This window comes from Myotis brandtii, unplaced genomic scaffold (assembly GCF_000412655.1).
Source record: "Myotis brandtii unplaced genomic scaffold, ASM41265v1 scaffold382, whole genome shotgun sequence".
NCBI classification, from domain to species: Eukaryota; Metazoa; Chordata; class Mammalia; order Chiroptera; family Vespertilionidae; genus Myotis; species Myotis brandtii.
Genome location: NW_005364671.1, coordinates 239,562 through 254,389, shown reverse-complemented (window position 1 = coordinate 254,389; position 14,828 = coordinate 239,562). Strand labels below are relative to the sequence as shown.

General features: G+C 40.8%; 1 protein-coding gene across 1 annotated transcript in view; it reads left to right on the top strand.

Annotated features, from left to right (window-relative positions):
* PRPF38A (pre-mRNA processing factor 38A) overlaps positions 1–14,137 on the top strand; it is an 18,348-nt gene extending 4,211 nt beyond the window's left edge. Inside the window, exons 2-10 of the mRNA XM_005872469.2 lie at positions 705–864; positions 2,173–2,294; positions 4,685–4,770; positions 8,585–8,695; positions 10,227–10,339; positions 10,944–10,970; positions 11,092–11,189; positions 11,670–11,718; positions 12,281–14,137. Of these exons, the coding sequence (XP_005872531.1) occupies positions 705–864; positions 2,173–2,294; positions 4,685–4,770; positions 8,585–8,695; positions 10,227–10,339; positions 10,944–10,970; positions 11,092–11,189; positions 11,670–11,718; positions 12,281–12,323 (809 nt within the window). The 3' untranslated portion in view covers positions 12,324–14,137. The remainder of the gene's footprint in view (positions 1–704; positions 865–2,172; positions 2,295–4,684; positions 4,771–8,584; positions 8,696–10,226; positions 10,340–10,943; positions 10,971–11,091; positions 11,190–11,669; positions 11,719–12,280) is intronic.
* Positions 14,138–14,828: the final 691 nt, after the last annotated feature.

Sequence of the window (14,828 nt, the reverse complement as noted above, 5' to 3'; positions counted from 1 at the left end):
TGAAGGGTCCCAGGTTCAATTCCGGTCAAGGGCATGTACCTTGGTTGTGGGCACATCCCCAGTAGGGGGTGTGCAGGAGGCAGCTGATCGATGTTTCTCTCTCATTGATGTTTCTAACTCTCTATCCCTCTCCCTTCCTCTCTGTAAAAAAATCAATAAAACATATTTAAAAAAGAAATGCAAAACTGTCATTCTCCAGAGCTGAGATCTTGCTTCCTGGCATATCATCAGTTTGGCTCAGATAAACTTTCATAAAATTATCTACAGGATTGGATATTCCTACATCTCATTATTAACTCCAGATTTTCCCCCTAACATGATGGTGACATGCGTGGACTCTGAAGTTAGACAGCTTAGATTTAAATCCAGGCCTTGCTACTTTCTGGCTGTGGACCTTGAGCAAGTCACTTAACCTTTCTTAGGTTCTTAAGCTAGAACTTAAACTCATGGTTTGTTGTGAAAATTAAATGAAATGCTTAGCTAATAGCCTGGTATATAGTAATTCATCAGTGTATGTTAGCTGCTATGTTCATCACCTGTTATTATTACTATTAAATGCACATTTGTTATCCTAATATTAAACTGTTGATGAGTATTCAGGAGGGCCAAACCTTGAACTAACTTCTCTTCAAATCGGGAAAAGCTAAGCCCTAATATGTCTGAGATGCCACTGTTTTGTGTGTTGTTTTTTTTGTTTGTTTTAGCTGAACTTGTAGTTGATAAAGCCATGGAGTTAAGGTTTGTCGGTGGCGTCTATGGTGGCAACATAAAGCCAACTCCCTTTCTGTGTTTGACCTTGAAGATGCTTCAGATTCAACCAGAGAAGGATATCATTGTTGAGTTTATAAAAAATGAAGATTTCAAGTGAGTAAAATGTTGACTAATATAAAAGCTTCAATTTCAGTAGTCCAGAATTTGCTTTTGGTTAAGAGGAGTGATAACGTATCTCAGAGTCCCAGAGAGTCCCACTTTAGGATTTTGCTTTTGAACTCTTAAATTTGTATTTTGTCTGTTTTGATTGAGCTTCTTTACTTTTCCAGCATTGGTAACTTTTCCCCCAAAAAAGTATTTCACAAAATCACTGATGCTCAGGGGTAAAGAAAACATGCTGTGGAAGATAAGAGGGAAGACTTTGGTGTTAGATATAGGTTCATGTCCAGACTCTGTTACTTATTAACTCTGACCTTAGAAAAGTACTTAATTTCTAAACTTTACTTTCTTTACTTGTAAAATGGAGACAGAAATATCAACTCAGGATAGATGTGAGGGTTACAGAAGATAGTGCTATAAATTTCACTGCACAGTGTTTGTTGCATAGTAAACATCCCAAAATGTGAGCTGCTCTTATTTTATTATCTATTCTCAAGGAGCTCACAGACAAGAGACATACATAGTAATAGTTCACAGACAGGTAAAAAGAGGCAAAGCTGGCTGCAGATACCATATTCTTTGCTACCATATTATTTAAGTGGAGATTTGATGGGTAGTTGGATATAAAAGAAAGGGAAAAGTAAAGAATCTTACAAAACATTAACAGCTAGAAAATAGCTAACTTTTATTAGGTACTTACTATGTGCTGTATGCTATACTTAGTATTGAACCCGTATTTCGTCATATACCACACCAGCAAATTAGGTGCTATCTTTTGCATTTTACAAGAATTGAGAAAGCAAATAACAAAGTAAGTAATGGAACCAGAATTTGAACCCAGATGATTTTGAAATTCTTCCTGAATCAGCATTTTGCTGCCTAGCAACAATTTATGTATTCATGTCTATGTGTATTAGTTCTTGTTAGTAAATATATCTTACGCTTTCTGTTGTTAAATTTAGTAACTCATTAGACTATTTATCTGAGGTAAATAGGTTTTATCTTAATTTTGCAGGTGATATAATAGACTCTGAAAGTTTAACAACAACACATCCCAAATTCCCACAACTAATAAGTGGTAGAATGGGAACTTGAACCCAGGACTCCATATTTTAGCTCTTCCTACGGCCCCATGCTGCCTCTAAAATTGCAGCTTTCTCATTTGCCAAAGAAAAATAACTTGTTTATCCAATACTGTCATAAGAAAAGCCAGTTGTAAAACGCAGGAACTTTTCAGGATGAACTTTTAGAATCTTTTAGAACTTTTTAGTAACTATTGTTTCACTGTCATTTATCTGTCAGGTATGTACGCATGTTGGGAGCACTTTATATGAGGCTGACAGGTACTGCAATTGATTGCTACAAATACTTGGAGCCTCTGTACAATGATTATAGAAAAATTAAGAGCCAGAACCGAAATGGAGGTAAGTATGGTACCATGTGATTGAACCTTCATTCCTGAGCCAGTTTTTATTTCACCAGTATCTCTGCCCTCACATAGTCGCATACATTGTGAGTGTTTCCCTTTATCTCCTTCATTAGACTATTAGCCTCCTGTTGGCCTTAACCCCCCTGCCATATCTGCCCACCTTTCTGACTGCATCTTTTTTTTTATAAGATGGAATGCTTCATCAATTTGTGTGCCATCCTTGTGCAGGGGCTATGCTAATCTTCTCTGTAGTGTTCCAAGTTTAGTATATGTGCTGCTGAAGTGAGCACCTGACTGCAGCTTATTTTAATCCCAGCCTTGCATCACTTGCTCCCTCCACATGTGCTCCATTCCATAAGATTTAGCTCTAGAATGACCACCATAAAAGCCTTCCCCAAACCTCCCAAAGTTAGTTTTCCATGTTACAACTTCACAGTTCTTTCTGCTGGCCTCTCTAGCACTATACTTCACTCTATAGTATATAAACTAAGTGTACTTACTCATACTTATGTAGGAGTCCCACTGAAAAATAGTAAGTATATCCAAGAGGTGCAGCTCCATGCCTCTTACAGAGACACTTTTAGTGGTAAAGTGGGTTAGTGCAATCAAAACCTTTTCTCATTTAGTGCAGTAAAAAATTGGTAACTTTTTTTTTGCCTTTCCCTTCTACATGTATCATTAAGCTGTAGAAGGTTAAGAATTTGAAATTATACTTTAAACTTTTGTTAACTTACTAACTCATTTATTGAATAAATACATATTAAGTGCCAAGTCATAATGGCCATGGCCCCCATCTTGTTCATCATGTTATTGTTTGCTATGTACTGGAAATAACATGGTGAACAAGAAGGACATGGCCATGACCATTATGGAATTACTTATTTATGATTATACTAGAGGCCTGGTGCACAAAAATTGTGCACTGGGGAGGGGTGTCCCTCAGCCTGGTCTGTGCCCTCTCGCAGTCTGGGACCCCTTGAGGGTTGTCCACCTGCCAGCTTAGGCCCGATGAGGATGGCAGTCAGACATCCCTCTCGCAGTCTGGGACCCCTCGCTTGTTACCACCCAGAGCAGAGGCAGGAGAGGCTCCCGCCACCACCGCTGCGCTCACAGACTGAGCGCCCAGCTTCTGGCTGAGCGGCGCTCCCTCTGTGGGAGCACACTGACCACCAGGGGACAGCTCCTGTGTTGAGCATCTGCCCCCTGGTGGTCAGTGCGCGTCATAGCAACCGGTCATTCTGTCGTTTGGCCAATTTGCATATTAGGGTTTTATTATATAGGATTATGTTAACTAAAGTAATATAGGGTTTCTTGATCTATTGGCAGTTTGGGCCATATAATTCTTTGTAGGGAGCTGTCCTGTGCATTGTAGGATATTTAACAGTACCCCTGGCCTCCACTCATTAGAAGCCAGTAGCACTCCCCACCCTAGAAATGGGGGGGTAAAATCACCCGTGGTTGTGAACTAATGAACTAAAGTAATGTTTACTATAGAAATTCTGAAATTTTTCCATTTACCATAGAAGACGCATTTTATATTCAGAAATTACACTTTAGTTATATGATCTATTCAAGAACATTACCCCTGTGCAATTCACAACTATTTGTGCTTGCTTTTGCGTTTGTCTCCTGCTAATTGGGACAGCTTCATTTATCCTTTTATCCCCAACTCCTAAATAAGGCCTGGCACATAGATGGTCTCAATAAATGTGAGTTGAATGAAGATAGGTGGTGAAGGCTTCAAAGGGCTTAGTTTAAGCCAGGGGTGGGCAAACTTTTTGACTCGAGGGCCACAATGGGTTCTTAAACTGGACCGGAGGGCCGGAACAAAAGCATGGATGGGTGTTTGTGTTTCCTAGATAATTATCTTTTACTTCTCCTCATTAATGGGAAATTTTATACTGAATAAATCTTCTCTAATATGGAACCTACACTTGTTTTGCTTGCACTTCCTTTTTTTTCTTGACTTATGGAAAGACTTAGTGTGTATACAAACTGAATATGTATATATTAGAGTAGGGGTGGGCAAACTTTTTGACTCGAGGGCCACAATGGGTTCTTAAACTGGACTGGAGGGCCGGAACAAAAGCATGGATGGAGTGTTTGTGTGAACTAATATAAATTCAAAGTAAACATCATTACATAAAAGGGTACGGTCTTTTTTTTTTTTTAGTTTTATTCATTTCAAACGGGCCGGATCTGGCCCGCAGGCCGTAGTTTGCACACGGCTGGTTTAAGCCCAGCTTTAACAGTACTCCCTTCTGTGTAATTGCCACAGCATAATAGCTTCACTAGTGAAAAGGAAGCTGCAAAGAATTCACACTTACTTTTTGGCTACCTAAATTTATTTCCAAATGGTTGAGCTTACGATTTTTCTTTTATTAGAGTTTGAACTGATGCACGTAGATGAGTTCATTGATGAACTACTACACAGTGAGAGAGTCTGTGATATCATTCTGCCCCGGCTACAGGTAAGAGATAAAAGTCTCATATGTGAGTCACTCCCCCCTAATTTAACCCCCCAAATAAGTAGTCTACATGTCTATGAAAACATAGCAGATTGGAGGTGAGAGGAAAGCAGATAATTTGAAGGGTAGGGCTTTAAAGGTGATTAACACAAAAAGACTTTGTTCTTTAAAATGTTGTGTCAAGGACACTGTAGCTAGGGTAAATTTTTAAAATTTGTGAGCAGCTTTTTTCAAATTGACCTTCATATAAAAATTTAGGATACTAAACAAATAAAAGGAGGGTCAGGAGTAAGAATAGACTTTAATCCCTAAAATAGCACTGTAATCATCCTGTCTCCCTTTCCCAGAGATAAATGATTGTCCATGAAATACCTCTCAAAACAGCTTTTACAGAGTATGATTTTAAAACTGTTGAAAATACAAAGGGAAAACAGATATAGTAGGTAGCTAAAGAGAAAGGGAATGGAGATTTCTAAAGAGAGAGTAGAGAGATGACTGAACAGGGAATTAGGAGACCTAAGTTTCTGGGTTATTATTACAACTGACTTGCTGTGGGACCTGGTTTTATTTTCCCATCTATAAAATCAAAAATTAGATTAACTAGTGGTCTGCCCCTTGGGACTATTTTAAGGCTACTGGAAGGAATAAGAGGAGACAGCCTTACATTTGCCGACCAGAGCAGCACCTTTTTCTCTAAGTAACATATTGGGCTTGAGAGTGAGATTTCATTTGAGCAAAGGCTTTCTTTTAAATGGCTTTATCTACACTAATAAAAGAGAAACATGGTAATTGGCGTACGAGCTACCCTTCCCATTGGCTAATCAGCATATCCTTATGCAAATTAACTGTCAGCCAAGATGGCAGCCGGCAGCCAGGCAGCTGGAAGCGAACATGAGGTTTGCTTCAGTGACTGCAGACTCCAACCCCCGCCTGACTTGACGGCCTCTGAGCTACAACTCTAAGAAACTATGTACTATGTTGCAAATGTAGTAGCTAAACAAAACCCCAGAAATCAGCTTTCAGCCAGCGGGATCTCAGAGCTAGAGTTATACATTGTTTCGATTATAGCAGCGGAAGCCTCAGAGCTAGAGCCAGAGCTAAAGCTGGCCCAGAATTAAAAAAAAAAGAAAACAAGGAGTGGTTGGGAGCTTCAGTCAATTGCCAGCCTGAAAGCAGCCCTCAGCCCCTTACCCAGACTGGCCAGGCATCCCAGTGGGGACCCCCACCCTGATCCAGGACACCCTTCAGGGCAAACCAGCCAGCCCCCAGGCCTCTATCCTATATAGTAAAAGGGTAATATGCCTCCCAGCACCGGGATCAGCGGAGCCGCGAGGCCTCCTGGCACCGGATCAGCGTGACAGGGGGCAGCGCCCAAACCCCCTGATCGCCCTGTGGCTCTGTGTGTGACAGGGTAGAGCCATAACCTCCCCATCGGCCCTGCCCTGAGTGTGACAGTGGTGGAGCCCCAACCCCCTGATCCGCCCTGCTGTGTGTGTGACAGGGGGCGGTGCCCTAACTCCCCTATCGGCCCTACTCTGTGCGTGACAGGGGGGAGCTTCTCACCCCCCTGATGGGCCCTGCTCTGTGTGTGACAGGGTAGAGCCATAACCTCCCCATCGGCCCTGCCCTGAGTGTGACAGTGGTGGAGCCCCAACCCCCTGATCCGCCCTGCTGTGTGTGTGACAGGGGGGAGCTCCCCCACCCCCTGATTGGCCCTGCTCTGTGCATCACAGGGGGTGGCCCCGCAACCTCCCCATCGACCCTGCCTTGAGTGTGATAGGGGGCGGGGGCCCAACCCCCCAATCAGCCCTACCTTGAGCGTGACGGAGGGTGGCATCGCAACCTCCCAATCCGCCCTGCTCTGTGCATGACAGGGGGCGGCACCCCAACTCCCCAGTCAGCCCTGCTCTGAGCCCGACCAGGGGCTGCACCTAGGGATTGGGCCTGCCCTCTGCCACCCAGGAGCAGGCCTAAGCCAGCAGGTCGTTATCTCCCGAGGGGTCCAGACTGCGAGAGGGCACAGGCCAGGCTGAGGGACCCCCCCCTTCCCCCCCGAGTGCACAAATTTTTGTGCACCGGGCCTCTATTTAAGGTATAATTGACATAAACTACGTATACTTAAAGTATACAGTTTGGCAAGTTTTGACATATGTGTATATGCTCTTGAAACTGTCATCACAATTAAGAATAGTGAACATATCCATCACACCCAAAAGTTTCCTTCTTTGTAATCCCTCCCCCCCACCCCATTCAACCACTGATATATATGCTACTTGTCATGATAGATTAGTTGCATTTTGGAATTAGTACAGTACATTCTAATTTTTGTCTGTCTTCTCCCCAGCATAATTGTTTTTAAATTCATCTATGTTGTTACATGTATTAATAGTTTATTTCCTTTTATTGCTGAATGAGTGTCTCTCTCCTGTTCCTTACTGGATGGATACTATAGGCCATGTGGTGAAGAGAATGAGATTTCAAGTCTGAAAACTGGCTTTTAGGACCCAATTCTCTTACGCATTATGGATTACATTAGTTATTATCATATTGTCTGCTATTGTTATTTTTAGAAATACTGCAAGAAATGAAATACTCAGAATTGCAGTCAGGGTTTAGCTAAGGGTTCCAAATCCCAGTCAGCTTGAAGCAAACTTACTGATTTGAGGTGGTCTGCATGGAGTCTAGAAGACTATAAAACAAGTCTGAGAAATTGAAATTTGACAGATACATGTTATGTCAGCAAGAGGTGTGTTCTAGTGTGGGCCTCTTACATGTCTTGGATTAAGTGACCTTTAAGAAGTGACCCTCTTGCTCTGATTCTGTTCTTAGTAAGCAACCCATAGATCAGTTTAGTTTCTGATGTGCCCTGACATTGGCAAGGAGCTTGTGGAATGAATTCTAATTTCATCAACACAAATACTATGGATTATATATTGACTTTATTCACTGCCAAGTCTGGTGAGCATTAGGGATTCTGGATACCCTATCTGATGTGATCCTAGATCCCAAACTATGGTAATCCTGAGTGGACAGCATTTTTCTGATGGATTGACTTCACTGAGTGGCATCTTTCTGTCTCATTTCTACCAACTTTTATAGAATGTTTTTAGGGATGAATGAGAGTTAAGTAACATACAAATGTTACTATTTATTCTATGGCTATCCAACATTCTTTATGTACTTGGCACCTGGAAATGGTAAGGGATCTTATGACCCAGCCAGTCCATTTGGCAGTTTTGAACTCACCTTTGCCTCTCGGATCCTTTATCACTCAGTAAACACTGCTAAGCCACATCTCAGAAGAAAATGGAACCAGATTGTTTGTTTCCTGTGCCTTGTTAAAAATGCATGACTCTAGACAGCTCTCTGAATCTTGGGTTTTATAGAGAATTGGTGCTATTCTAAAACAAGACCCAATATACTCTTCAGCCTCCAAACTGGGCTGAGCCTCAGTGGATCTGTTGGGGTAGATTCTGATCTGAGCCATTTCTGGCAGAACTTTCAGCCATGAACTTATGGCCCTTATATATGAAGTCCACATTTTTTTATTTGAGGCTATCCCTATCTTGATTGATATCCCAGTGACCTTGGAGTATAAGGTCACAGAGAATATAACCAACAGGAAATGGAGATGTCCCTTCAGCTTTGTATCTGTTTACAGGGGAATTTAAAGATTATATAGATTTCAGGTATGTTAAACACCTTATGAGCATTTTAAACTGTCAAGGATGTCTCTGAAATCAATCTCAGGAGCCCAGTGTTGGGGCTTCTGGACATAGATATCAAGGTCCACTAACACTCATTGTGTTTTCTGTAGAAACGCTATGTGCTAGAGGAAGCTGAGCAATTGGAGCCTCGGGTTAGCGCTCTAGAAGAGGACATGGATGATGTCGAGTCCAGTGAGGAAGAGGAAGAAGAGGATGAGAAGGTCAGGTACCTGGGAGCTTAAGGGTGAAGGATAGTTACAGGGAATGGGAATGATGCTTTTTTGTTGTTTTTAACTTTAACCAAAAAATGCAGTATTTAGTCAATAAGAATATGGGCTTTAGAGTTAGACATTGGTTCATATCTCAGCTCTGCTGTATATAGTAGTATAATCTTGTGCAAATTACATAATCCCAGTTTTCTCTTTATAATGTGGATATGCTTATGGTAAGTTAAAAAAGAAGGACCTAAAACATTTGTGATTAAAATTCAAGAAAGAATATACATATGGAAAAAGGTTAGCGGAACATACAAGAAATACTGGCTCATGGAGTCTGAGACGTTACAAATGGAAGTGTAACTCTGAGCCATCAGACTCCCTGAAAGTTGAGTGTAGAAGGAAGCACAATCATTCATGAATTCAAAGCCATGTAAAGCTGAGGTGCTTTTCGGTGGTGAGTGAACCAAAAATAGGCCTTTTTTAAAATGGGAAATCTTAATCACATACCAAAGTGGAGAGATTGTACTTCAGTTTACCCATCAGCCTAGCTTCAATGGTGATCAACTCATAGCCAGTTTGTTTCCTCCACATCTCTACCCATTTGCCCTCCCACCAATTACCTTGAAGCATCTTAACATTTCATTTGTCAGTTTTTAAAATGAGTTGATTCTAGAATAGCCTTCCAAGATGAATGTTCTTGGTAGCATTGTAAACTCTTGGATTTAAGCATTGTTTTATGCTTTGAAACATTACTGTCCCTCTTGATGCTAACAATGCCCCATCTTTGGACAGTGCGGTCCTTCAACTTGATTTGTGAGAGTTTGATATAATCATAGTATCCTCAGCCCCTTGCTTTCTGATATGACAATATGTTCTAGTCATCTTTTACTAGCTTCTGCCCCCAACCTGGAATTAGCCATTTTCCAAGGAGTCTTTGGTTCCATTTACTGAGACATAATATTTAGATACCATAACTTGGGTACTATACGTGGTTATTGCTCTGGGTTTGGGCAGTGTTACAAGCTAGGCTTTTGTAGTTGGCTGAGCTAGAGGAAATTTTTTTTTAAGATTAAAGTACACCATGAGTTTGTACTTAACCTTAATGATTTTACATCTATATGTCTTCTTTTGCATTGGAAATTTAACTTCTTAAGGAGATAAACATGATTAGTTATATCTCACTACTCTCAGTAAGTCCCAGAATAATGGTACCAACACTAGCACAATAATGGAATTATTGAAAAGTTTTTTTAATTGGAGTTTTTTTCCTCCTCAGAGTTATCCCTCCATGTTTAAGTACATGCCAAGGTTTTGGGCTCGATCCCCAGTGGAGGGCATGCAGGAGGCATGATTCTCATCATTGATGTTCATCATTGATATTTCTATCTCCTTCTCCCTCTCTGAAATAAAAAAAATCACTTAAAAGTAGAATTTGGGACAGGATAGGGAGGGGAGTGTAGCAAGTGTTTCTAAATGGCTCTCTATAAGCCTGTGCTCATCACTGATCCATCTATCTCATTTATCTCATTTATAGTTGGAGAGAGTACCATCACCTGATCACCGCCGGAGAAGCTACCGAGACTTGGACAAGCCCCGTCGCTCTCCCACACTGCGCTACAGGAGAAGTAGGAGCCGGTCTCCCAGAAGGTAAGGCCCTAGTCATTTGCCTCTTCCAGGGAGATTTTAAGCACTGTAGAGTCAAGGTTTGGACTTCAGGGAAGGAAAGATGCCAGTCTATGGAGAATGTGTGCTTGCCCAATGTGTTAGTTGCTGGAAAATAACCACCCACAAAACCTCAGTGGCAGACAATATAACCATTTATTTAAGTTCACAAGTCTGCAGTCAGTGATAATAAGCTGGGCTTGGACAGGCAGTTTTTTAGTATGTTATGTTCACTCACCTGATTTGTAGTCTGTTGGCCAATACAAGATGGCCTTAGTTAGCTAGGATGACTGGGGCAATTCATCTCTTCTCTATGTATGTCTCATTCTAGGCTAGGTTAGGCACGTTCTCATGGTAATGGCAGAATTCAAGAGCAAACAAGACCAATCATGCAAGTTTTTTTCCACTATACGCTTGTATCACATCTGTAAATATCCCATTGGCCAAAGCAAGTCACTTGGAGTGGGAGGGTGCTAAAAGTTACATGACAAAAGAGATGGGTTAAAAATTGGGGCAATATTTTGCAGTCTACAACATTCAAGGCACCTACCTACTAAGGCTCTTCTTCATCTGTTTTCTTTCCATATAGGCGGAGTCGGTCTCCAAAAAGGAGGAGGTAGGCCTTTGTGGGTTTTTGTAATGAAGGATAGGAATTGGGGGAAGGGGGACGGAGGGGATACTGTTTTTGTAATTAAATTGTCAGGCAGATATGGGAGTCTGACCAGTCATTTCCACAGCCCTTCCCCTCGCCGAGAGAGGCATCGGAGCAAGAGTCCAAGACGTCACCGCAGCCGGTCCCGAGATAGACGGCACAGATCCCGCTCCAAGTCCCCAGGTATAACATTTGGGCCTTTTGCTATTGGTTGTATTAACAAAGAAATGTAATAGGAACAGTTAACCTCTTGCAATACTGTAGTGCTTGTGTTATTGCTTAGAAGAAAAGGAAATGGCCTTAGAATTTAAAAATTAAGAGTTGACATCATGACTCTCATTTACAGGCTTTGCTGTTAAGAGGAGGAGCCTCAGTTTTTTCATCATCTGAAATGTTAGGACTAAGACTTAATAGAGTGGTGGTAAATAAATACTCAATGTGATGTTTGTGTAATGAGCCATAAAGCCCTGGATGCATATGAAGTGGGTTCATTTCTCCTCACCACCATACACACACCAATTCAGAGAGGTGCTATCCAACAGAGATGTCCCTAGCATAGACCAAAAAAGTATTATGCCAGTGGGAGGTTTTGGGGGGGGTGAAAATGACTCTGGAGGAATAGGAGGGTAGAATCTCATTCATTAATGGCCTATTCTTTTCCAGGTCATCACCGTAGTCATAGACACAGGAGCCACTCAAAATCTCCTGAAAGGTATGGATTGACCTGTTTTGACTTGAGAATTTCACTCTTTATTCAGAAATTAAAGCCCCAATCACAATTAAATTTTACCTGAAATTTTGTTTTGATGGGGATATTTAGGAATTCTCCTTCATTACAGGAGAAAATTGGCCTGTTGTCCTGAGAATTACTAGAATTATATGTTTATGTTTTGTTTTTCCTTGTAGGTGATAGGGGTATGAGCTTTGGTCTCAGGAGGCCTGAGCTTAACCCCAACTTTTAACACTTTTAACAGAGTGACAATGGACAAGTCACTTTCATTTGATAAGCTTTAAATAGAAATGTCTATATGCTATACACTGTTAACATTCATTCTTAATCTCTCAGAGGTCATTTCCTCAGTAGTAAATTTTGGACAGTAATGCTAGCTAGACTCATTGTGTTACTCTGAGACATAAAACACCAGGCCATTTAATGAATATTGTGTCACCTCTGTTCCCATCAGTGTCACCATATCCCAGTTTTTCTCAAAAGTCCTTGCCCAGCTCCTTGAACAGCTGTTAAATTTAATAATGTGTATGTGTTGCCATTTCAGATCTAAGAAAAGCCACAAGAAGAGCCGGAGAGGAAATGAGTAATGGACTCAGTTTAGGTTTAGTCCAAAGAGCCTCCTGCAAATATGAAGTCATCTCTCTATGTGGAAGGACTAAGATCTACTCCCACGGCAGCTATAAGACTATTTTAGGGTGTTTTTGTTTTTTAACCTGAAAGTCCATTTTTTTGTTTGTTTTTGGTAATGAAAGAGGTGCTTAGTTTTGTATCTCTTTTTGAATCCTAATCCATATTTGAGGGATAATGCTCCCCAAGGGCTGCTTTTGATCCCTTGTACAACAAACACTGAGGATTTGGGAAGTGGAGGGTATGTATGACAAGGAGAGGATATGGCGGCCTAGTGATCCTTTTGTTATTAAATTTAACATTCCATCTTTCTGTGGTTTCATTTTTAGTTTGCTCCCTGATTGGAACTGTTTTGAGAACCCTAAGATTTGTGCTGCTGCTGTTATATTCAAAGATCAAGTTAGTAAAACATTAATGCTTTTCCCCCCCAGCAGTAGCAAGTGATAATAAACATGAGAACTGATTAATAGCAGTTTTGTAAGAAAATAATGCAATGCAAGGCTTCTTCTGGATCATTTAATCCAGTTGCACTGAACAGTTCAACAAACAGTAAAATTTAACACCTTTTATACAGCATTCTTATATATTGTTTCTCCTTCCACAAGCCTTGAATTCCAGGTTAAGATGCTCAGCCTTTATTCTACAAGAATTGACATTATCCAAGTCTAGTCAGTAGCAGTAGGGCAACAAGATTGAAAAGGTAATGTCACTCAGGGTTTTGACCTGAATTGTTGGACAATAGTGCCATTCACAAAGCCAGAAAATATAGCAGGAAGAGACCAGGATTTACAGGGGCAGGTAGTGGAAGTTGTAGTGAAAATGATTCAATCAGTTTAACTTTAGACAACTATAGTATGTCTAGGCAAAGCCCAGAAAGTTGGAACTAGGAACTGGAGTTGAACATAGTGAGCTAGCCTTGAATTGACAATGTTTGGATAATTGTGGATGTGCAGAATTAAAAAGAGTGCCCCAGGAGTGTTTGTATATGTAGGAAAAGCCAATAATAGAATCATAGGCAACAGCACTGCTGAGAGGAAGAAGTGCAGTCATGGGTTGAAAACTGCAATGAATCATTCAGAAAGGAGAATTAGAAGAGGACGCAGAAGCAGAATGACTGAAAAATGTTCATGGGGTCCCTGGCCGGTGTGCCTCAATGGTTAAAGCAAAGGGTCATGGGTTCAATTTCCAGTCAAGGGCATGTACTTGGGTTGCAGGTTCACTCCCCACCCCAGTCTTGATGCATCCGTGAGGCATCCAATCCATGGGTCTCTTTAGCATTGATGTTTCCCTCCGAAAAAAGCAATTAGGGGGGGAGGTGGGGGGGGACATCATCTGGTGAGGATTAACAACAAACAACAAAAATGTTCATGGGCATTGATAATCAAGAGGAGAGGATGTTGGGATCTTTGCTAGAAAAGTTCCATTTACCTGTACTTACCTTTCCTCCTTTAAAAATGGAAAAGTGATTGAATGACTTCCTGCAGCTCTGGTCCCAACAAGAATTGTGAATACCAACTGCCTCACAGGATGGATCCAGTTTCTTGGAAAGCCATATCTGGTCACAGGATTCACAATCTATTGCTTGCTATTGAACTGAAGGATTGTTGCAGCAATATTAAAGCATTTGAGCATCATTTTCATGATTTCAAATTCTTCAATGATTCTTCTTTTGAAGATACTTCAGCTAATAAGAGTTGTCCATCAGAGCTATTTTGGTTTATCATACAACTATATATGACTGCCTTTAAAAATTAAATATAAGCACCTCTGTTTACATCTGTTATAGAGTCCTAGCAGTTATTTCTTGTGATCTAAGCAGAAAGAAATGTCTTTTGGCTAAATAACCTATGGGCCAACCAAATCCTCCAGTACATTAAAATATTTAAATGTTTGTCTTAAAACCCCTCAACAATTTTTAATAACAAAGAAACCTCCCCAAATATAAACTATAAACTTCAAGCATACTTATTAGGCTTATGGTGAACTCTGGACCAAATTGGAGCAGTATAGCCAACCTATAGCAGGAAGCCGACTGTCCTTATTCTCGTTAGTACAAAAGAACAGTGAGTAGGACATGATGAGCATCTCTTTGGAAATCGTTTTGATAAATTACAGGCTTGCAGAGGAGATGGAGCCTAAGGATAAATCCTGCTGAAGGGCCATTTCTGTCATGTATGTGCTAGCCAGTCTAGTAAATGAGGCCTTGGAACTGTAGCTTTATAACTTGTTGTTTTTACTTTGGCCTGTAAAACAAATTTTGCATCATGTGTTCTGTATTGAAAAAAATTTCAAGAAAGAAATCTTATTCCTTATGCAAAATGCATTCTGATGTTTCCTATATAGTAACAGTTTTTAATGTTGGGTGCAAACCACTAAATTGATTTCACTTCCCACAATTTAAATTACACTGCATTAAAAACTTCACCATAGGGCACATGACTTCTTAATACTAACAAAATAAAGGG